Source organism: Dendrobates tinctorius, unplaced genomic scaffold (genome assembly GCF_039654945.1).
Source record: "Dendrobates tinctorius isolate UK_male_01 unplaced genomic scaffold, ASM3965494v1 ptg000107l, whole genome shotgun sequence".
NCBI classification, from domain to species: Eukaryota; Metazoa; Chordata; class Amphibia; order Anura; family Dendrobatidae; genus Dendrobates; species Dendrobates tinctorius.
The window spans coordinates 19,920,309-19,944,839 of NW_027361775.1; the positions used below are offsets into that span (position 1 = coordinate 19,920,309).

Here is a 24,531-nt window from a genome sequence, read left to right on the forward strand (position 1 = left end):
CAGGCAGGTGCCATGGAAGGGTGGCTGTCCCCTGTAAGTGTAGGCCATCTAATTTTCATCAAGATGAAAAAGTCATGGATCTCCAATGACTTTCGCACCCCAGTCGCAGACATTTTTAGTGTCTTGCATTGATTACGCATTATTACAGTCTGTCCCACCTTTGTGGTGGCTTCTGTGCTTGCTGCTGCTGCTGATGTTACAATCATTTTTTTAAATGTGGAGATTCCAAGTTGGGTCTTCATGTGGTGGGTTGCTTGTGTAAGTAGGGATTCCAGACAGGCAGGCCTGCTCTTACTTTCAGTCAACTACCTGTGTTACTTTCCTTACATTTTTCTACCAATAGTACTGTATGAAACTGATGTTTGTGCTATCCGAGCATGACTGTAAAAAAAAAAATAAATAATAATGGAGGTGTTGCATTAGGTATTAGGGCTCCAAACCAAGAAGGCTTACACAGCTCCCTTAACCATCAGGTCCTCATTGAAACTTCAGTTCAAAGCTGTAAATGCTGGTCCGGAATCTGATAATTCATGCAAGGCCCATGGCTGACTGCTGCTGTGCCATTTGCACATTTCTACTGTGGGTCAATTGATGCCAATTTTAATGGTATCTGCCCCTAATTTTATGTGTTGTGTATATGTTTGGTTTGGTTTCCCATTGGATTTAATGGGGTTTGAGTACATTCGTCTAACTGAACGTCTAAATGTTAAGCGAATTGCACCGAACCTTAAGGCTATGTGCACACGTATGCAGATAATTTCTGCATGAAAACCGGACTCCTTCCCAGAAAACGTGCATTTTTTTCTGCGCATTTTCTGCGGATTTTTCCGGAGCGTCCCCAGGCTCATAGAAAATAGCTAGAAATGTGGAATTTTCCGCAAAATTAATGAGCGTGCTGCGTTTTTTCCGCGATGCGTTTTTTTTCACAGAGAAAAATGCATCAATATGCACAAAAAGTGAGGAATTCATTAAAATGAATGGGATGCTTCTTTAAGGCTATGGGCCCACGTAGCGTTTTAAAACGCACACTAAAAACCGGACTCCTTCCCAGAAATCGCAAGTTTTTTTCCACGCGATTTCACCGCGATTTTCTCAAGCACTTTCCAAGCGATTTGAAGCATTGCTTGGAAAGTGATTGACAGGTTGGTCACACTCATCAAACATAGTGTTTGACAAGTGTGAGCAGCTTTTTACTATTGAGGCCGCCTATGCAGCATCAATAGTAAAAGATAAAATGTTAAAAATGATTTAAAAAATTAAAAATCGGGGTATATTTACCTTCCGACGTCCCGCGCTGCCATCCCGGGCGACAGCGTTCCCAGTAATGCCTTGCGAGACCTGTGATGACGTTGGTCTCGCGTTACTATAGCGATCTCGCGAGATCGCTAGAGTCACGCGAGACTACGTCATCACAGGACCTTGCCGCAAGGCATTACTGGGAACGCTGTCGCCCGGGATGGCAGCGCGGGACGTCGGAAGGTAAATATACCCCGATTTTTTATTCTTTTTTTACAGGGGTATGGTACCCAGGGCCTGGAGGACAGTCTCCTCTCCTCCACACCGTGGGTACCAACCGCACATGAGACGATTAACTTCCCGCATGGTGGGCATAGCCACATGTGGTAAGTAAGCAATTCTCATGCATTCCTATGGGTGCGGAATCGCGGCAATTCTTTGCGATTCCGCACAAAAGAATGATCATGCTGCGATTTTTTCACGCGATGCGTTTCCGCCGCGGAAAAAAGCGCAGCATTAGCACAGCATGTGCGGAATGCCATAGGAATGCATGGGGGGCGTTCTGTACACAATTTTTAAACGTTTTCGCGTCGAAAATCGCGGCAAAAACGCTTAAAAATCGCATCGTGGGTACACAGCCTTAAGCGCTTTTTTAAGCGTTTTATTTGGAAAAAAAACGTGTAAAAAATGCTTACGTATGCATATACCCTAAAAGGTTTGCTCATCTCTAATTAGGAGCACATGAAAGCCACTGCTTCATTTGTTTATGGGACTTGCAGAGTTGGTTTAGCACCTCTTTAATGATCAGAGCTTGCAAATAAGAGACTCGAGAAATAAAATACAAACCATATTCAATGCCGCTGAGCAAAAAGATTAATCCTATGGCAGCATTTGTCAGTTTCTGCTTCCTCCGTATCAAAACTGAAAAAAAGGAAAATATACCATTTCAGTGCAGAGGAGGGAAACATTGTGAAAGGAATAGATTGCATAGTTTTTAAAAATGTATGCATTCTGCAATGATTTCAAGCATAAATATCCATCATTACATATTAGCCATTACTCGAAAGGAAATATCTTGTTTTATAAAAATAAATAATTTTGCTCTCGGCACAAGTTAAAATAAAAACTAAAATCAGCTACTAGGGATCCTCACTTTTTTCCTACATAGAACAGAATATAACACTTTCGGAAACTCAGAACTCATTCACAATAACAAGTGCTTCTCTCTAAATTAGAATATCATCAAAAAGTTAATTTCTTTCAGCTCTTCAATACAGTGAAGTGAAATTCACTTATTAGATAGAGTCATTACACACAGAGTGATCTATTTCTAGTGTTTACTTCTGTTATTGTTGATGATTATGGCTTACAGCCAATGAAAACCCAAGAGTCATTATCTCAATAAATTAGAATAATTAACAAAGATCCTATAGATGGTACTGCGCAGGCGCCAAAGATGCCATCTTGCTGGAGAAAAAAATTGTCTCCACTAAGATGACGCCAACGGTGCCTGCAAAGTAGCATCTATTGGCGGTCAGGCCGCTGGCCGATGCCATTTTGAGACAGGATTTTTTCTATTTTTCTAAATAAATTTGTACCCGCAAATAAAACAACTTAATGCGATCATGCTGCAGCACAGGCACCTGCCTGCTGAATGTGATTTTTTTTTTTCCAATACATATAATATTAATATTCAGTATGTAAAATAGGGGGCAGGTCAGTGACGGATCAGTAACCTGTCATAAGCCACCAGCATGAATAGATAAGCAGAGCCCCACATGAAGACCCCCACAGGCCGCCCTGGAGCATGAGCATATCATTAACTGAAAATAAAGATTAACCCCTTCATGACCCAGCCTATTATGACCTTAATGACCTGGCCATTTTTTGCAATTCTGACCAGCGTCCCTTTATGAGGTAATAACTCAGGAACGCTTCAACACATCCTAACGATTCCGAGACTGTTTTTTCGTGACATATTGGGATTCATGTTAGTGGTAAATTTAGGCCGAAAATGTTTGCGTTTGTGAAAAAAAATGAAAATTTGGCAATTTTCAAATTTTGAATTTTTATTCTGTTAAACCAGAGAGTTACAGGACACAAAATAGTTAATAAATAACATTTCCCACATGTCTACTTTACATCAGCACAAATTTTTTTTTGTTAGGAAGTTATAAGGGTTAAAAGTTGACCAGCAATTTCTCATTTTTACAACAAAATTTACAAAACCATTTTTTTTTTTAGGGACCACCTCACATTTGAAGTCACTTAGAGGGGTCTATATGGCAGAAAATACCCAAAAGTGACACCATTCTAAAAACTTCACCCCTCAAGCTACTCAAAACTACATTCTAGAAGATTATTAACCCTTCAGGTGCTTCACAGGAACTAAAGCAACGTGGAAGGAAAAAATGGACATTTTAATTTTTCCAACACAAATTTTCTTTTAGCATCAGTTTTTTCATTATCACATGGGTAACAGGATAAAATGGATCCTAAAATTTGTTGGGCATTTTCTCCTGAGTACACCGATACCTCATATGTGGTCATAAACCACTGTTTGGGTGCACGGCAGGGCTCAGAAGGGAAGGAGCGCCATTTGATTTTTTGAATGGAAAATATGCTTGAATATTTAGCGGTTGCCATGTCGTGTTTGGAGAGCCACTGTGTGCCTAAACATTGGAGCTCCCCGACAAGTGACCTCATTTTGGAAACTAGACCCTCCAACGAACTTATCTAGATGCATAGTGAGCACTTTGCACCCCCAGGTACTTCACAAATTGATCCGTTAAAAAAAAAAAAAAGTACTTTTTTTTTTTAAATTTTATTTAGCCTGTTTTTTCATTTTCACATGGGCAACAGGATAAAATGGATTCTACATTTTGTTGGGCAATTTCTCCTGAGTACACAGATACCTCAAATGTGGTCATAAACCACTGTTTTGGCGCATGGCAGGGCCGGGAAGGGAAGGAGGGCCATTTGACTTAGCGGACACCATATCATGTTTGGAGAGCCCCTGTGTGCCTAAACATTGGAGCTTATTTTCACAAGGCTAACAGGAGAAATTGAAGCACAAAAGTTGTTGTCCAATTTGTCCTGAGTACACAGATACCCGATATGTGGGGGAGAACCACTGTTTGGGAGCATGGGGAGCTCAGAAGGGAAGGAGCGCCAATTTGGAATGCAGACTTTGATGGAATGTTCTGTGGGAGTCATGTTGCGTTTGCAGAGCCCCTGATGTGCCTAAACAGTAGAAACCCCCACAAGTGACCCCATTTTGGAAACTAGAACCCACAAGGAGCTTATCTAGATGTGTAGTGAGCACTTTGAACCCCCAAGTGCTTCACAGAAGTTTATAACCGCTGAACCAAAAAAATAAAAATTTTTCCACAAAAATGATTTTTTAGCCCGCTATTTTTTTATTTTCCCTAGGGTAACAGGATAAATTGGACCCCAAAAGTTGTTGTCCAGTTTGTCCTGAGTACGTTGGTACCCCATATGTGGGGGTAACCACTGCTTCGGTGCACGGCAGGGCTCAGAAGGGAAGGAGCGTCATTTGACTTTTTGAATGGAAAATTAGCTCCAATCGTTAGCGGACACCATGTCGTGTTTGCAGAGCCCCTGTGTGCCTAAACTTTGGAGCTCCCCCACAAATGACCCCATTTTGGAAACTAGACCCCCTATGGAACTTATCTAGATGCATAGTGAGCACTTTGAACCCCCAGGTGCTTCACAGAAGTTTATAACGCAGAGCCGTAAAAATAAAAAAAAAAATTTTCCTCAAAAAATGATTTTTTAGCCCGCTATTTTTTATATTCACAATGGTAACAGGATAAATTGAACCCCAAAAGTTGTTGTCCAGTTTGTCCTGAGTATGCTGGTATCCCATATGTGGGGGAGGACCACTGTTTGGGCACAAGTTGGGGCTCGGAAGGGAGTAGTGACGTTTTGAAATGCCGACTTGATGGAATGGTCTGCGGGCATCATGTTACGTTTGCAGAGTCCCTGATGTACCTAAACAGTGGAAACCCCCCACAAGTGACCTCATTTTGGAAACTAGACCACCCAGGGAACTAATCTAGATGTGTGGTGAGCACTTTGAACCCCCAAGTGCTTCACAGAAGTTTATAACGCAGAGCCGTGAAAATAAAAAAAATCATTTTTTTCCACAAAAAAAATTATTTTAGTCCCCAATTTTTTATTTTCCCAAGGGCAACAGGAGAAATTAGACCCCCAAAGTTGTTGTGCAATTTTTCCTGAGTACGCTGATACCCCATATGTGGGGGTAAACCACTGTTTGGGCACACGTCAGGGCTCGAAATGGAGGGAGCACTGTTTGACTTTTTGAATGCAAAATTGGCTGGAACAAATAGTAGTGCCATGTCACGTTTGGAGACCCCGTGATATGCCTAAACAGTGGAAACCCCTCAATTCTATCTCCAACCCTAACCCCAACAGACCCCTAACCCTAATCCCAACCCTAATTATAACCCTAACCCTAATCCCAACCCCAACCCACCCCTAACCCTAATCCCAACCCTAACCCTAATTCCAACCCTAACCCTATTTCTAACCCTAACCCTAGCGGAAAAATAAAAAAATATATATTTTCTTTATTTTATTATTTGTCCCTACCTATGGGGGTGATAAGGGGGGCGGTGATTTACTTTTTTTTTATTTTGATCACTGTGAAAGTCTATCATAGTGATCAAAATAAATGAATCTGCAGCGTTGCAGATTCGATTTGGCGCACTGCACATGTGCCCGCCATTTTCCAAGATGGCGGCGCCCATGATCCTGGACGGCGGGACACCGGGATGGCCAGAGGGAGTTCGGAGGCACCGTGGAGGGTGAGAGAGGGTGATCGGAGGGCGGGGGGAGCGGAGGGAAGGCGGGGGAGCAGATTATGACGGCGGCTGCAGATCGGTGCCGCCAGTCGGTGGCGGCAGCCAGTCGGCGCTGTCAAATCGGTGTGGGGGGGGGTCGGATCACAGTCTCCAGCCATGTCCGATGCTATTTCAGCATCGGCCATGGCTGGATTGTAATATTTCACCAAATATAATTGATGAAATATTACAATCGCTCTGATTGGCTGTTAAAAGTGAAACAGCCAATCATAGCGATCGTAGGCATGTGGGGGCTTAGCCACGGCCCCTGGGATTAACTATCAAGTGTCCAGTGTGTGCAGGTTGGGTGACCTTTTAGTGACCCCAGTCACCCGACCAGCAGGAGGGCAATTAATTCATGACGCCACATAGGCGTCATGTGTTGTGAGCTCTCTTGATCTGACTTTTGAGGCAAGGCTCCCTCTGGTGGCTACTGCTGGTAGTGGTGCTGGTCAACATGATGTTAACCCAACAGCTGCAGAAGATAATTGGAGGAGTGGTGGTAGTGACTGAGACTACATAAGCGAGCAGACTTCTCTCAGTGACTGCCGGTGATACTCCTTTCTTTGCTTACTGAGGATTTCTGTCTGCTGCCTGATCCTGCATTTTTTCAGCTAAGTGTCATGTGCTAAACCCTTTGCATCTGTTTTTGCCTTGCTGTCAGGGGTCAGCTTGCTCCCCCTGGGGCTTCTGGCTCCTGCCCTGTATTTTTGTATCTTGTGTTTGTTTGCTCAGTCCCCTGCTGTATTAGCCTGTTGCTAGCCGCCAGTTCACACCTGAGTGCTGATATAGTGGGGGCGAGGTTGTTCAAACCTATTTTTTGTACATCAGTCGTGTGGGAATTATTAGGGTTTTTGCGTGATTGCAGACAGTGCTTTTTCTGTCCTGTCCTATCTAGTCAGTGTGGGCCCCATCATTTGCTCAGTCTATTTTCTGTCTGTGTTTGTGCTTCATCTTGTCTCACCGACAATATATGTTTGGGGGCTGTCTATTCCTTTGGGGATCAGCTCCGGGGCAGTTTAGATTTCACCTTTCTGTCTTTAGGCTTAGTTAGTCCTCCGGCTGTGACGAGGCTTCTAGGGCAACGTAGGAATGCTCCACGCCTACTGCTGAGCGACCAACCTCTCTGGTGTTCTGGTGGCATAGCCTATTGCGTTCGCCTCCTGGGTGACCCATTCATAACAGTCATGGGTCGTATTGGCACGACTTTTCATGACGCCTGCGTTGCGTCAAAGGTCGGGAAGGGGTTAAACAACAATCACAAGACGGATTTCATCAACCAATTAGTATAACGGTGCCAACTAGTGATGAGCGAGCATGCTTGGTACTCGCCCGAGCATCGCTGTACTCGAGGTGCTCGGCGAGCGCCAAGCATTTCCAGGATTAATCGGCGTGAGCTCGAGTCCCCGCCCTACATGTTTGGCACTCTTTAGAGCGCCAATCAACATGCAGGGATTGTCTGCCACGCACTGTAATGTCACAACCATGTTGGTTGTGACATTACAGCGATTGGCTGGCCGCACAGCGTCACCAGGTCTATATCAGACCTGGCGCCGCCCTGCTCGTCCCAGTCAGCTCCGGAGTCACTAGTGCAGGGAGAGTTGCTGCAGCGATAGTGACAGAATAGGTAGGGTATCAGTTACTGTGGGTATACCATAATTGAATACACAAATCCAACTAAATCAACAGTCCTTCTAAGGACAAATTACAGGGTATATAGATCACAGTGCTAGGTAGGCAGGGAATGTATGTGGGTATATACATATCAGTGTAAGGAATGCAGCCACTGCATGTGGGTATATAGGTAACACTGCTAGTCAGGCAGGCATTGTATGTGGCATACTTCATTGCATACATCAAGAGGGTCCATTCCATTACTCAAGAGAAAATAGGCTAAAAAGCCTCAGCCAGCTCACCGACAGCCACAGGTGCACGGAACTTCGTTTTGACAGGACGTGAAGGAATCAGGAAAAAAGAAAAAGGGTATTCTAGCTCCTTAAAAATAGTCACCTTTATCCATTAAAATATATGGATTAGCAAAATCCTCAATTTTTATTTTTAAGGAGCTGGAACGTCCTTTTTCTTTTTTCCTGATCCATTCCATTACTGCCTGCTCCTGTTGCCCATTACATATATTGACCGTATATACATAGCCCCAGGTATCAGTGGCTAGGAATAATTTTTTTTTGCATCATAATCCTGATTATTTTATTCAAAAGCAATCCAGAGCACACTTATTTTTCTCCATTTGCTTGTTGACACTGCAGAATACAGACAGATCCTTTTCATAGTACAGCGTGAAAATCCAGCTATTTTAAACAGGTTTGCCCATCCCAGCAATCACATCTGAGTGATCAGAAAATTCTGCCACTTTTGTGGTACTGTAAAATCGTTTTGGAGTGTCTTATATAATTTCTTGACACCATTTTGCTGCTAAAAAACATTTAGCTGCCAAAAAAATATTTAGCTACAGGGCAGGTATTTTCCACAGGGTTTTGTCCGCCACACGGATTGCATATCATTGCGGTCAAAACTGTGCCATTTCAGGCCCAATTTTACTGGCCCAAAAAACAAAAAAAACAGGCCAGATATTTGAAAATGTGGTATATACGACACATACCTCATCTATCTGTGGGCTACAAATTGTGGCGTTTGAGGCTTCCATTCAACTGTTTTTGCTGTGTCTTACCCCAATTCTTGACAATATTTTGCTGAAAAATAAATTGTTACCTACAGGCCAGATATTTTAAACTGTGGTTTTCCTGCACACAGATCACATAAGTTCGCTCCAAATTCAGCCATTTGTAGTGAACATGGAAAATACTGTAGTCCATTTAAAATGTGAAAGTGGACGTGATGGTGCATGCAGAGGCTGAGGCCGTGGGCAAGCTGAAATTGTGTCACAATAAACACCCACACCTTCTCACCCGACCTTCCTGTCCGAATTACTAGGGAACCGCAGAACACCACTATTGAACCCAGGGCAGTGTCAAAAGGTTGTTGGTTGGATAGCAGATAAAGCTTCCAGTCACTTTGCCACCACCACCTCCCTGTCTTTCACACGATCAAGTCTGAGTAGCCATCAGTCTGGACTTCATATTCCTCACCCTGATCCTCCTTCCTCCCACCATGCCGAGTGCTCAGAGACAACTGATCCTACACTTGGACACTCCGAAGAACTGTTCACTTTTTCCATTTATAGATTCGGACCTCTCGCCCGGTCCACTTGAAGCAGGGCAAGAGGAGATCGCATGTAGTGATGCCCAAATATTTGAGCAGCCACGGTCACACGAAGGCGACGGTGGGAACGTATCACAAGAGGTGGACGATGATGAGACAATTGCCAGAAAGTCAGGAGGAGGACCAGGGTGTGGAAGTGGAAAAGGAAGTGGTGGATGATATAGTAACTGACCCAACCTGGCAGGAGGACATGTAGAGCGAGAACAGCTGCACAAAGGGGGAGGGAGGCTTAGCACCCCAACAGGCAGGAAGAAGCAGTGTGGTAGCCACAGACAGAACACGGGCAACCATTCCCCGTAACACTAACACGACGGAAGTTGCCAGTACAAGTGTTATGTCTTCCTGAGTCTGGTTGGTTTTTAAAGACTCTGTCGATAATCCCAAAACAAGCCATTTGCACCACCTGCCATGTCCGCATCAGCAGGGGTAGCAAAACTACCAGCCTGACCACCACCAGCATGATCAGGCACATGGCAGCAAAGCACCCGACTTTGTGGGCCGATCCCCAGGGTCCAGGAACACTGTCTGCGGGTGACACCACTGCTTCTTCCGCTGTTGTGCGTGGAAGCCAGTCCCCTTGTCCATGATGCCTGCGAAGATGCCTCCTGCCCTGCACCTGTCATTGCACACACTCAATTAGCACCATCATCAAGCACATCCATGTCCTTGTCCCAGCGCAGCGTTCAGTTGAACATACCCAAGTCCTTGGAAAGCAAGCAGAAACACGCTCCCAAAGGTCACCCTACTAAATTCACATATTTCTCGTCTGCTTGTGCTTTAAATGTTGCCTTTAGGCTCGTGGAGCTTTCTGCAACCTGGTGGCGGCAGCCGTCCCAAGGTACTCGGTCCCCAGCCGACACTTTCTCCCGGTGTGCCGTCCCCGCATTGCATAAGCACGTGTCCCACAACATTAGCCGTGCCCTCAACAATGCTGTTACTGGGGAAGTCCACCTAACCACGGACACGTGGACAAGTGCTTGCGGGCAGGGAAGAACATCTCGCTGACAGCACACTGGGTTAACATAGTGGAAGACGGGACCCAGTCGGACCTTGGGATGGAACACGTCCTCCCGACTCAGAGGATTGCGGGCCCTTCATCAATCAGGGTTGCCCCCACAGTCTACAGCTCAAGCACCTCCTCCATCTCCAAAATGACCACATCAGTCACAAGCTGGAAGCACTGCCTCAGCCAAGCGGCAACAGGCTGTGCTGAAGCGAATATGCTTAATTGACAAACCGCACAATGCTGAAGGGTTGTGGACAACTCTGAAAGAGAAGGCAGATCTGTGGCCGACACCGCTGAACCTACAGCCAGGCATGGTCGTGTGTGACAATTGCCGAAACCTGGTGGTGGCTCTGACACAAGATGAGCTCACACACGTACCATGTCTGGCCCATGTGCTTAAAGGGAATCTGTCAGCTACTTTTGGCGGGCTATTTAAATGAGGTCGGTCCAGTCCGATGGGCGGTGTTTCCCATCTTTACCGCCTCCCCATCCTTGGCCGCCGTCCGCAGTTTTTTCATGAATAGGAGTAGGTGTCCGCCATCTTTCGCGCGTGCGCTAAGCATTCTTGGCTCTCGCACGGGCAGTATGCTTTGCCCAACTGTGGGCAAAGCCGAAAAGCCTGACTGCGCATGAGCCGGTTAACTAGGCCCCGGAACACAGCAAAATACTTCCGGGGCTTAGTTAACCGACGCGTGCGGAGAGAAGATCACGGGCCGTCAGAAGGTGAGAATATCTTTTTACATTTTTTTAATTATTTTTTACATTCTTTTACTATTGATGCTGCATAGGCAATAGTAAAAAGTTGATCACAATTGTCAAACACTATGTTTAACAAGTGTGACCAACCTGTCAATCACATTCCAAGCGATGCTTCAGATCGCTTGGAACGCGTTTGAATTCCGCACGTGAAAATCGCGTGAAAAACTGTTTTCCATGGGAAAATGCATGCGAACTCGCAAGCGTTTTTCCCACGGCAGGAGTTGCGGAAATGCTGCGGAAATTTCTGCAGCATTTCCGCAACGTGGGTACTTAGCCTCAGTGTGACACGCAGCAGCGACCAGGCCCCCACTGTGAGATCGCTAACAGTATGGCAGTACCAAATGAAAAAAAAAAATGGGAACTTTGGTTTCAGGTGGCCATCCAGGACGTCTGTTCCAAGTGTTATTGGGGTGAGTGTAACTTGTGGCAAGGCGGATCTTGCATTCAATGCATGGGCAAAGAGTGTGGCAGTACCAAATAAATAATAATGGGAACTTTGGTTTCATGTAGTCATCCAGGACGTGTTCCAAGTGTTATTGGTGTGCGTGTAACTTTGGGGCACAGCAGGCCTTGAATTCAATGCATAGGCAAACACTATGGGAGACCTACTTTCTTATGGGAACATTTTTTCATGAGGCCCTCCTGTACCTCTCGTCAAAGGGGTATTGAGGTGCGTCCTAATTTTTTGCAATCCAGCAACTCACTGCATAGGCAATAACGGTATAGGAGACCCACTGTTTAATAATGGGAACAACAAAGCATAGCCGGCCGATGGCCCTTTAAGAATATTAACCCCTTCACCACCAAGGGTGGTTTGCACGTTCATGACCGGGCCAATTTTTACAATTCTGACCACTGTACCTTTATGAGGTCATAACTCTGGAACGCTTCTATGGATCCCGGTGATTCTGACATTGTTTTCTCGTGACATATTGTACTTCATGTTAGTGGTAAAATTTCATTCAAATAACTTGCGTTTATTTGTGAAAAAAACAGAAATTTGGCAAAAATTTTGAAAATTTCACAATTTTCCAACTTTGAATTTTTATGCCCTTAAATCACAGAGATACGGCACACAAAAAACTTGATAACTAACATTTCCCACATGTTTACTTTACATCAGCACAATTTTGGAACCAAAATTTTTTTTTGTTAGGAAGTTATAAGGGTTAAAAGTTGACCAGCGATTTCTCATTTTTACAACACCATTTTATTTTTAGGACCAAATCACATTTGAAGCCACTTTGAGGGGTCTATATGATAGAAAATACCCAAAAGTGACACCATTCTAAAAACTGCACCCCTTAAGGTGCTCAAAGCCACATTCAAGAAGTTTATTAACCCTTTAGGTGCGTCACAGGAATTTTTTTGAATATTTAAAAAAAAATGAACATCTAACTTTTTTTCACAAAAAAAATACTTCAGGTTCAATTTTTTTTTATTTTACCAAGGGTAACAGGAAAAATTGGACTGCAAAAGTTATTGTGCAATTTGTCCTGAGTACGCTGATACCTGATTTGTGGGGGGGGAACGACTGTTTCGGCGCATGGCAGAGCTCAGAATGGAAGGAGCGCCGTTTGACTTTTTCAATGCAAAATTGTCTGGAATTCAGATCGGACGCCATGTCACGTTTGGAGAGTCCCTGATGTACCTAAACAGTGGAAACCCCCTACAAGTGACCCCATTTTGGAAACTAGACCCCCCAAGGAACTTATCTAGATATGTGGTGAGAACTTTGAACCCCCAAGGGCTTCACAGAAGTTTATAACATAAAGCAGTACAATTAAAAAAAATCATATTTTTTCCACAAAAATGATCTTTTCACCCTCAATTCTTATTTTTCCAAGGGTAACAGCACCCTAAAAGTTATTGTGCAATTTGTCCTGAGTACGCTGATACCCCACATGTGGGGGTAAACCACTATTTGGGCGCATGGCAGAGCTCGGAAGGGAAGCAGCGCCATTTGACGTTTTTGGCTGGAATTGAGATCGGACACCATGTCGCGATTGGAAAACCCCTGATGTACCTAAACAGTGGAAACCCCCCACAAATGACACCATTTTGGAAACTAGACCCCCCAAGGAACTTATCTAGATGTGTGGTGAGCACTTTGAACCCCCCAGTACTTCACAGAAGTTTATAACGCCCGGGCGTGAAAATAAAAAATTCGTATTTTTTCCACAAACATGATCTTTTAGTCACCATTTTTTTTATTTTCCCAAGGGTAACAGGAGAAATTGGACCCCAAAAGTTGTTGTCCAATTTGTCCTGAGTAAGCTGACACCCCATATGTGGGAGAAAACTACTGTTTGGACAAACGTCAGGGCTCGGAAGGGAAGTAGTGACGTTTTGGAATGCAGACATTGATGGAATGGTCTGCGGGTGTCATGTTGCCTTTGGAGAGCCCCTAATGTACCTAAACAGTGGAAACCCCCCACAAATGACCCCATTTTGAAAACTAGACCCCATAAGGAACTTATCTAGATGTGAGGTGAGCACTTTGAACCCCCAAGGGCTTCACAGAAGTTTATAATGCCAGGGCATGAAGATAAAAAAATCGTATTTTTCCCACAAACATAATTATTCCCCAATTTTTTTATTTTCCCAAGGGTAACAGGAGAAATTGAACCCCAAAAGTTGTTGTCCAATTTGTCCTGAGTACGCTGACACCCCATATGTGGGAGAAAACTACTGTATGGACACACGTCGGGGCTCGGAAGGGAAGCAGTGCCATTTTGGAATGCAGACTTTGATGGAATGGTCTGCGGGTGTCATGTGCGTTTGGAGAGCCCCTGATGTACCTAAACTATTGAAACTCCCAACAAGTGACCCCATTTTGGACACTAGACCCCCCCACGGAACTTATCTAGATGTGTGGTGAGCACTTTGAATTCCCAAGTGCTTCACAGAAGTTTATAACGCTCTGACGTGAAAATAAAAAAATCATTTTTTTCCACAAAAATGATATTTTTGGCCCCAATTTTTTATTTTCCTAAGGGTAACAGGAGAAATTGGACCCCAAAAATTGTTTTGCAATTTGTCCTGAGTAGGCTGATACCCTACATGTGGGGGTAAAACACTGTTTGGGCGCATGGCAGAGCTTGGAAGGGAAGGAGCACCATGTGACTTTTTCAACTCAGAATTGGCTGGAATTCAGATCAGACGCAATGTTGCATTTGGAGAGCCCCTGATGTGCCCAAACAGTGGAAACCCCCAATTCTAACTCCAACCCGAACCCCAACACACCCCTAACCCTAATCTCAGCCCTAACCCAAGCCCTAACCCAAGCCCTAACGGAAAAATGGAAATAAATACATTTTTTTAATTTTATTATTTTTCCCTAACTAAGGGGGTGATAACGGGGGGGTTTGATTTACTATTTATGGCGGTTTTTATTTTTGGCAGCTGTCGCACGCTAAAAGACGCTTTTTATTGTAAAAATAGTTTTTGCATCACCACATATTGAGAGCTATAATTTTTCCGTATTTTGACCCACCGAGTCATGTGAGGTCTTATTTTTTGCGGGACGAGTTGACGTTTTTATTGGTACCATTTTCGGGCATGTGACATTTTTTGATCGCTTTTTATTCCGATTTTTGGGACGCAGAATGAACAAAAACCAGCGTTTCATGAATTTCTTTTGGGGGAGTGCGTTTACACCGTTTCACGTGCGGTAAAATTGATAAAGCGGTTTTATTCTTCGGGTCGGTATGGTTACAGCGATACCTCATTTAGGTCGTTTTTTTATGTTTTGTCGGTTTTATGCAATGAAAACTATTTTATATAAAAAATAATTATTTTTGCATCGCTTTATTCTGCGAGCTATAACTTTTTTATTTTTTCGCTGATGATGCTGTGTGGCGGCTCGTTTTTTGCGGAACAAGATGACGTTTTCAGCGGTACCATGGATATTTATATGCGTCTTTTTGATCGCGCGTTATTACACTTTTTGTTTGACGGTATGATAATAAATCATTATTTTTTGCTTCGTTTTTTATTTTTATTTTTTAAGGGGTTCGCTAAAGGGGTTAACTAATGGGACAGTTTTATAGGGCGGGTCGTTACGGACGCGGTGATACCCAATATGTGTACTTTTATTGTTTTGGTTTTTTTTATTTTCAAAAAATGAATTTATTGGGGAATTTTTTTTTTTTTTTTTTTACCAATTTATTTGGCGATTTTTTAAAAATTATTTTTACACTTTTTTTTTATTTTTTTTTTACTTTATTACATAGTCCCAGGTGGGACATCACTGTCCTGTGACAGATCGCTGATCTGTCACATCACAGATCACTGTGACAGATCAGCAATCTGTCACAGGCAGTGCACAAGGCTTCCTCATGCCTGCGCTTTGCAGGCACTGAGGAAGCCAGCTTCCTCCAGGCCCCCGAAGGCCCCCGTCGCCATCTTGGATCCGGGGGCCTGGAGGAAAGGAGTCCCCCGCAGCAGCGCTGCACATTGCGCTGCTGTGGGGGGCTCAGGGAAGCACGGAGGGAGCCCCCTCCCTGCCGATGCTTCCCTTTAACTCCCGGTACACCGCGATCATGTTTGATCGCGGTGTGCAAGGGGTTAACGTGTCGGGGGCGGTCCGTGACCGCCCCTGACACATAGTGCCGGGTGTCAGCTGTGATAATCAGCTGACACCCGGCCGCGATCAGCGGCGCTCACCACGTGGGCGCCGCTGATCGCGCTAGACGTACTGTCCCGTCCATGGGCATAGGGGCCCGGGTCCCATGGACGGGATAGTACGTCTGATGTCAGGAAGGGGTTAATGCTGCCTGATGCCTCTATAAAAATAGGCTTTGTGACTTTCAGGGAATGTTTCCACAATCATTAAACGCTGTGGAATCGACGCTGCATACAGCCGCAGCGTCAAATCCGCAGTGTCCAGATGTTACAGCATAGTGGAGGGGATTTTATGAAATCCCAGCTCCACTATGTGTTCAAACATGCAGGTGGCACACCCGCGTATACGCACATGCGGCGCGTCTTTATGGACCGCAGCATGTCTATTTATCTTGCGGAGATGCTTCAATGAACACATGCGGAATCACCGCGCGTACAAAAGGGGACAGCACTTTGGGCGGAGCTCATCCAAAGCGCTGCCAATACGCTCAGTGGAAACATACCCTCAGAGTCCCTCCTTCATAAATGAAACAGGATGTGTCTGATGATGTGTCACACACCACATGGCCAGCTATTGTTAAATGTTAAAATGACATTTCCTAGTGAATACATTTGTATTGGTTGAAAGCAATGCTAAAGTTGAAAAACGCATCAAAAACGCTACGTGTGAACAGAGCCCAAGTGGTGGAGGTACATTTTTTTATTGGGTTATTTCTTTTGCCTTACATACAAATCATTACCATGGAAAGGATGTACCTTAACATATTTCCCAGGAAAGTCCATTTTGTTATCACTTTTGTATGTTTTATTGTGCGCCTGTAAAAGTGGCATAACACTGACAACATTGTTCACAACAGTGACCTAGGAGTCAGAAATGCTTCCAGGGGTCTTCCCCATGATATTCCCATGTCATTTGAGCACTGTTCCTATCGATTTCAGACGTTTTAGACCCTAAAAGGCAAAAATGCTCGGGTTTCCCCATAGACTTACATTGGGCTCGTTGCTTGGGTCAAGAACCCGAGCATTCCAATTTGCTCGACCCGAGCAACGAGCCCCCAAGCATTTTAGTGCTCGCTCATCACTACTGCTAACCTGTAGGTTACTCAGTGTAACTTGTAGGTTACTCAGCACAATTCTGCTGACAGGTTCCCTTTAATTTGCATTAAAAAAAAAACAAACAAAACTTTAATGGCATAAGAAAAGTTGCAGATGTTTGAAAAAACGTGGTTGAGCAAAAAGAAGAAAAAAAAATCAATTTTTAGGTGCTTGCTTATACATTGTCCCACTATTCTTAAAATGAGTGGGCCTTAGAGGGAAAGAGCGTGGCCAACATTGGTCTTCAGGATTCACTATAATTTATTCCAGAAAATTACCGTAATTTACACAAAAAAAAAAAAAAAAATCTACGTCACCCCATACAGGCACCAAATTGCTTAAGAAGCGTGCACCTTTAAATGAATTTAGCACATCTTCAGCTGGTGTTAAACAAGACTGACACATACCATTCTTGATGAATTCCTCACCTACTGGATTTATCATATGGCATCTCTTATTAGTACTTCAGCTGCTGCAGGACCTCTTTTGTGAAAATAAGAAGTTTCATTTCCATCAATATAGGACCACCCCTTTATTCATTAGAAAAAAATCATTAGGGGGTATATCAGATAGTTACTGGAGAAGTCCTTTTTCATAGATTTCCTATCTTCGCAGGTTTAAAACGTGCTGCATAGCACAGAATCAGAAGCTGCAGAATGTGTGTTTGTTTGTTGTTTTTTTTTGAGGAAGGGAATAGGGTCCAGAAGTGATTGAAATAAAGATTTTTAGTCTATCTGCACACACAGTAAATTCTCAAAAGCACTTACATAAAAGGGGTAGCATTTGCTTAAAGGGGCTGTACAGGATGAAATGTAGAGTCTATAGTCACTGACAAAATGGGGCATGTCATGCACACACTGTCACAATTCCCCAGAATTCCCTGTGAGGGAGTGCAATCACGTGACCATACATATGTGATTTGCATACTTGCGGACTAGACTCCTGCACTCTTCAGAGAAGTTGGATGAGTTTAGTCGACAAGTGACCACAAGTGTATCAATTGAACACATACGTGACCTCCCATTCCCACATGGACAACAGTCCTGTAAGGACCAAGATTTGATATATATATTTTCTAACTTGGTCCTTACAGAGTGGTGCTGTGTCTTTTTTTTTGTATGCTATGCAGCCTGTTCACACCATATGGAGGTACTGGTAAGGTTCTTTTTTGCAACCCCTTCAAGCATATCTTCAGGGGATTTTCGGGGATTAACACGATCTGTTGAACACCAGTCTCTTCCATGTATTCTGAATAATAGCTCTCTCATATAAAACGTTTTTTACTCTGTTCATAAAAGATGAAGCAAAGCCCAAACAACAACAAATATTTGTATTGCGCTTTTTTCACAATGGACTCCAAGCGCAAACAAGTCATATTCACGCCAACTAAGATCCTCTTCATTTTCGCTGATTTCCATTACACGGGTAATTGAATTACGTTCTTCACTTCGTTTACCCATGGATTATTATAATACCATAGCGCCTAGATATTCATTGTCCATGGTAAGTCGCTGATCCACTGTGTCCTGTTTCTTAGCATTGGATTCTAATATTTGACTTGGATCACTGTGATCTTACATTTGCAACTGCTAATATTGAAATACAAACCACACATTTCATGTGCCAGACACAGCCATCATAGCCGTAGACATTTATTACTCATATTTTAATTCAATTTTTATAAATCCACCATACATTTCCGAAGGCATAATACTTTTTATTTAGGGGGTGCTGCTCACAAGTATGCATGCAGAGCAGCCTACAGACATACCCCCAAAGAATTCTGTGAGACACATCCCCTTGGTAAAAAAACATAAAACTTAGCATCAAAACAAAAAGGGATATACAGTACAGACCAAAAGTTTGGACACACCTTCTCATTCAAAGAGTTTTCTTTATTTTCATGACTATGAAAATTGTAGATTCACTCTGAAGGCATCAAGACTATGAATTAACACATGTGAAATTATATAGCTAACAAAAAAGTGTGAAACAACTGAAAATATGTCTTATATTCTAGGTTCTTCAAAGTAGCCACCTTTTGCTTTGATTACTGCTTTGCACACTCTTGGCATTCTCTTGATGAGCTTCAAAAGCTAGTCACGGGAAATGGTCTTCCAACAGTCTTGAAGGAGTTCCCAGAGATGCTTAGCACTTGTTGGCCCTTTTGCCTTCACTCTGCGGTCCAGCTCACCCCAAACCATCTCGATAGGGTTCAGGTCTGGTGACTGTGGAGGCCAGGCCATCTGGCGTAGCACCCCATCACTCTCCTTCTTGGTCAAATAGTCCTTACACAGCCTGGAGGTGTGTTTGGGGTCATTGTCCTGTTGAAAAATAAATGATGGTCCAACTAAACACAAATTGGATGGAATAGCATGCCACTGCAAGATGCTGTGGTAGCCATGCTGGTTCAGTATGCCTTCAATTTTGAATAAATCCCCAACAATGTCACCAGCAAAGCACCCCCACACCATCACACCTCCTCCTCCATGCTTCACGGTGGGAACCAGGCATGTAGAGTCCATCCGTTCAACTTTTCTGCATCGCACAAAGACACGGTGGTTGGAACCAAAGATCTCAAATTTGGACTCATCAGACCAAAGCACAGATTTCCACTGGTCTAATGTCCATTCCTTGTGTTCTTTAGCCCAAACAAGTCTCTTCTGCTTGTTGCCTGTCCTTAGCAGTGGTTTCCTAGCAGCTATTTTACCATGAATGCCTGCTGCACAAAGTCTCCTCTTAACAGTTGTTGTAGAGATGTGTCTGCTGCTAGAACTCTGTGTGGCATTGACCTGGACTCTAATCTGAGCTGCTGTTAACCTGTGATTTCTGAGGCTGGTGACTCGGATGAACTTATCCTCCGCAGCAGAGGTGACTCTTGGTCTTCCTTTCCTGGGGCGGTCCTCATGAGAGCCAGTTTCTTTGTAGCGCTTGATGGTTTTTGCCAATGCACTTGGGGACACTTTCAAAGTTTTCCCAATTTTCCGGACTGACTGACCTTCATTTCTTAAAGTAATGATGGCCACTCATTTTTCTTTACTTAGCTGCTTTTTTCTTGCCATAATACAAATTCTAACGGTCTATTCAGTAGGACTATCAGCTGTGTATCCACCAGACTTCTGCACAACACAACTGATGGTCTCAACCCCATTTATAAGGCAAAAAATCCCACTTATTAAACCTGACAGGGCACACCTGTGAAGTGAAAACCATTTCCGGTGACTACCTCTTGAAGCTCATCAAGAGAATGCCACGAGGGTGCAAAGCAGTAATCAAAGCAAAAGGTGGTTACTTTGAAGAACCTAGAATATAAGACACACAGTATTTTCAGTTGTTTCACACTTTTTTGTTATATTATTCCACATGTGTTAATTCATAGTTTTGATGCCTTCAGAGTGAATCTACAATTTTTCATAGTCATGAAAATAAAGAAAACTCTTTGAATGAGGTGTGTCCAAACTTTTGGTCTGCACTGTATATCTGGAACTGTATGGCAGACTGATCTAAAATATATATATATATATATATATATATATATATATATTTTTTTTTTTTTATCAGGGCATGCTCGGGTGCTAACCGAGTGTCTTTGGTGTTCTCAGAAAAAAAAAGCCCCTGCAGCTGCATGATTCCCGGCTGTTATGCAATCCATGCATGTGTTGCGGCTGTCTAGAATGAGTGCACTCTACCAGAGGGGATTGGTCTCAGATGTCCTGTATCCTATAGACCTCATGCCATGCATCAACATCTCTAACCTCAGCTAAATCAATTGTTTACACTGTCATCTCACTCCTGATGAACCTCAAAAGGGGAAACGCGTCGAGCCTCCGCAAGATAACATATCACCCGTACACTCTATTAGGGTGTGTGCAGACGCTGTGGAATCCGCTGCGGATTAATCTGCACGGATTTTGCAAAAACCGCAGATAATCCGCAGGTCAAAAGACCTGCGGATTATCTGCGGTTTTGACTGTGGTTTGGTCCTGCGGATTCACCATCTCCACAATGGAGGAGATAGGAACCCGCTGCGGATTCCACAGAAAGAATTGACATGTCAATTCTTTCTGCGGTTTCAAAACCGCAGCAAATCCGCGCGGATTTTTCCGCAGCGTCGGCACAGCAGTTTTTTTTTACCATTTATTTGAATGGTACTGTACACCGCAGCTAAAACTGCTGCGGGTCCGCAGCGGCCGAAAACGCAGCGTGTGCACATACCCTTAGACGCGGTGAATCTGCACGGTTCAGTGATCACATGTGGATTCACCTGCGTTCAATATCTGGCAGTGTTTTAGACTCAGCGAACGTCTGCTGCGTCCAAAGTGCTGCCAGGCCGGGGTCAGACTTGGGAGAAACTCAGACGAGTCTCGCACATCAATACCCGGCACTCGGATCGGAGCGTTCAGCTCCATCGAAATACATGCAGCCGCACACTCCAGTCCCGAGTGGCAGTGCCGGGTACTGATGTGCGAGAATCGTCCGAGTTTCTCCCAAGTCGGACCCCAGACTAATACTGACCGTGTGCACCTACCCTAATGGCTACATGTTCTGTACATGAGTCAGAATGAGGCCTTATAGGGGATGTATAATGGGATGGCCTATGTGCTTGCTCGGATGAGCGTATAATACCGCCATACACGCACGGTCCTTGTGCACGCGATCTGAGCCCACGGAGACGACAAGCTGTGGCCCAATCGCTAATCTTTAGCTCATAATACTAGCCCTTCAGGTGCAATCCCAGGTCATACAGCAGACAAGCATGAAGGAGTGCCACATTCCAGAAGCCAGTCACTGCAGATCAATGCACCATGACACCTGTACACACACTCCACCACCAAGGACGCGGCGTCTTACTGTCAGGCTGTGCCTCGGTCTCCATGGAGGCCGTCAGGTGCTTCTGTACACACTTATCTCCCGCAGCAGCCTGACTATGCAGTGGCGGCCATTATCCCTGACCACAGGCAGCGCCGGCATATAAAGCTGCGCTCACTCAGGGCGCGGCGCCGCCATTCTGCCTCCGCTCACTGCCGGCCACTCTCGGTGCGTGCACCGCCTCACAGTGACGATACGTCCCCTGCTGCCTCCACACTTGCCCTTTTCCCCCAGAGTCTCAAGTCCTTGGCTCTGGTTTTTGAAGGAGGAAAGCTTTATTAGTCCCTGCGCTGAGACAAGTGATCCCCGGGTCCTGCGGCTCTGGAGGCAGCAGGGAACAGCAGCCATGAGGAGAGATGTGGTCAGAGCTCTGCACACTCCTATTCATTGATGTGTATGGGTCAGTTTTCTGTAAATGCAGTGAAGAGCCATAGCAAACACTACATTTGGTAACTGCAGATCAGAACCGTGCATCGAGATCAGAACCGTGCATCCAGATCAGAACCGTGCATCCAGATCAGAACCGTGCATCCAGATCAGAACCGTGCGTCCAGATCAGAACCGTGCGTCCAGATCAGAACCGTGCAACCAGATCAGAACCGTGCATCCAGATCAGAACCGTGCATCCAGATCAGAACCGTGCATCCAGATCAGAACCGTGCGTCCAGATCAGAACCGTGCAACCAGATCAGAACCGTGCATCCAGATCAGAACCGTGCGTCCAGATCAGAACCGTGCATCCAGATCAGAACCGTGCGTCCAGATCAGAACCGTGCGTCCAGATCAGAACCGTGCAACCAGATCAGAACCGTGCATCCAGATCAGAACCGTGCATCCAGATCAGAACCGTGCATCCAGATCAGAACCGTGCATCCAGATCAGAACCGTGCGTCCAGATCAGAACCGTGCGTCCAGATCAGAACCGTGCAACCAGATCAGAACCGTGCATCCAGATCAGAACCGTGCATCCAGATCAGAACCGTGCATCCAGATCAGAACCGTGCGTCCAGATCAGAACCGTGCAACCAGATCAGAACCGTGCATCCAGATCAGAACCGTGCGTCCAGATCAGAACCGTGCGTCCAGATCAGAACCGTGCGTCCAGATCAGAACCGTGCGTCCAGATCAGAACCGTGCGTCCAGATCAGAACCGTGCAACCAGATCAGAACCGTGCATCCAGATCAGAACCGTGCATCCAGATCAGAACCGTGCGTCCAGATCAGAACCGTGCGTCCAGATCAGAACCGTGCAACCAGATCAGAACCGTGCATCCAGATCAGAACCCTGCATCCAGATCAGAGCCGTGCAACCAGATCAGAGCCGTGCAACCAGATCAGAGCCGTGCAACCAGATCAGAGCCGTGCAACTAGATCAGAGCCCTGCAACTAGATCAGAGCCCTGCAACCAGATCAGAACCGTGCATCCAGATCAGAACCCTACAACCAGATCAGAACCGTGCAGCCAGTTCAGAACCGTGCAACCAGATCAGAACCCTGCAACCAGATCAGAACCGTGCAACCAGTTCAGAACCCTGCAACCCGCCGCCGTCATGTGTCCGTCACGCTGCAATAGTGACGTTGCGTCTGGCAGAGGAAGCAGAAGTGGCACCGCGATGCCAGGTGGTAGGCGGCTGCAGGCAACAATCTGGAAGCCACAGGCTATCAATGTGGCCGCTGTAGATCTTTTTGGTCATCGCTATGCGCCAGTCTTCTGCCCCTATTAGAATGGGTATCCTGCCTGGACCATCTCTCTTTCTCATTTTTTTGTTACATTCTCTAAGAACCTTAGTTTATTTTATTTTTTACTGGATACCAACAAACAAGGCCTTGTTTTTAAGTTGGATGAGATGTAGATTTGAATGCCATAATTTGAAAATGGTGGAAAAAAAATGCAGTTCAATTTCCACCATTGATTCTAGAGTTTCCTTTTACAGCATTCATTGCGGTCACTTTAATTTGCAGGTCAATATGCGACCGACGTATCAAACTATTGGATGATCCCATAAGGGTGATTTTCCGCTCCGCCCAAAGCACCACCCTCTTCTGTCCACGTGGTGATTCTGGATGCGCTCATTGAAAACATCCGGAATCACCGCATTGTATACATAGACCGGGTTATTTACCTTGCGGAGACGAAGCGTCTCCGCAAGGTAAACCGACATGCTGCGGTCTAAAAAGACGCGCCGCATGTCCGGAAACGCAGGGCCGCCGGATGCATGTTCGCATGCATAGTGAAGATGGGATTTCATAAAATCACCTCCACTATGCTGTAACATCTGGCCGCTGCGGAATAAACGCTGCGGCTGTACGCATCATTCAACCCGCAGCTAATCCGGATGTAATCTGGCAAGTGGAAACATACCCTTACTTCTGTCATACATGCCAGTCTTATTTTAGCTTTTGTTTTGACCCCACGGGCCTCACCAGAGATACTACTCCAGTCAGGGACTGAAGTAACATGGTGTAAAATTCAATGCCGCTATTGTATATGATGGGTGGCATTGCCACACCTGTCCTGCCCCAACTCCTTCCAGCTCCACCTACTTTGGCAGTGCCGCCCAAGCCTAGTGTGATGAAAACTAATTCTTGATTTTTTTTTTTTATTTTGTTTGGGGGGGGGGAGTTAACTTTTTAAACAGTTTTTAATCAACAGTCTTTTCATTCTCCCTAGTGCAATAGAGCATCTTAATGTAGAAGCAGTGACCCTGATTCCAGCAACGTGTCACTAACTGGGCTATTTAGTGTAGTTTTAATAAAATCACCATTTTATCAGCAGGAGATTATCACTAGAGGACTAGTAAGCCTGCTGCCATG

At 44.8% G+C, this 24,531-nt stretch overlaps 1 protein-coding gene across 3 annotated transcripts in view; it reads right to left on the reverse strand.

Annotated features, from left to right (window-relative positions):
• Positions 1 to 22,261, reverse strand: part of LOC141100619 (major facilitator superfamily domain-containing protein 8-like) — a 120,478-nt gene extending 98,217 nt beyond the window's left edge. For 2 of the 3 annotated variants that reach the window (XM_073589218.1, XM_073589217.1), the window contains exons 1-2: positions 21,700 to 22,261; positions 2,083 to 2,157 (exon numbers count right to left, since the gene is read on the reverse strand). In XM_073589218.1, the coding sequence (XP_073445319.1) occupies positions 2,083 to 2,157; positions 21,700 to 21,724 (100 nt within the window). In that variant the 5' untranslated portion in view covers positions 21,725 to 22,261. The remainder of the gene's footprint in view (positions 1 to 2,082; positions 2,158 to 21,699) is intronic. The other variant, XM_073589216.1, reaches the window with a different exon arrangement.
• Positions 22,262 to 24,531: the final 2,270 nt, after the last annotated feature.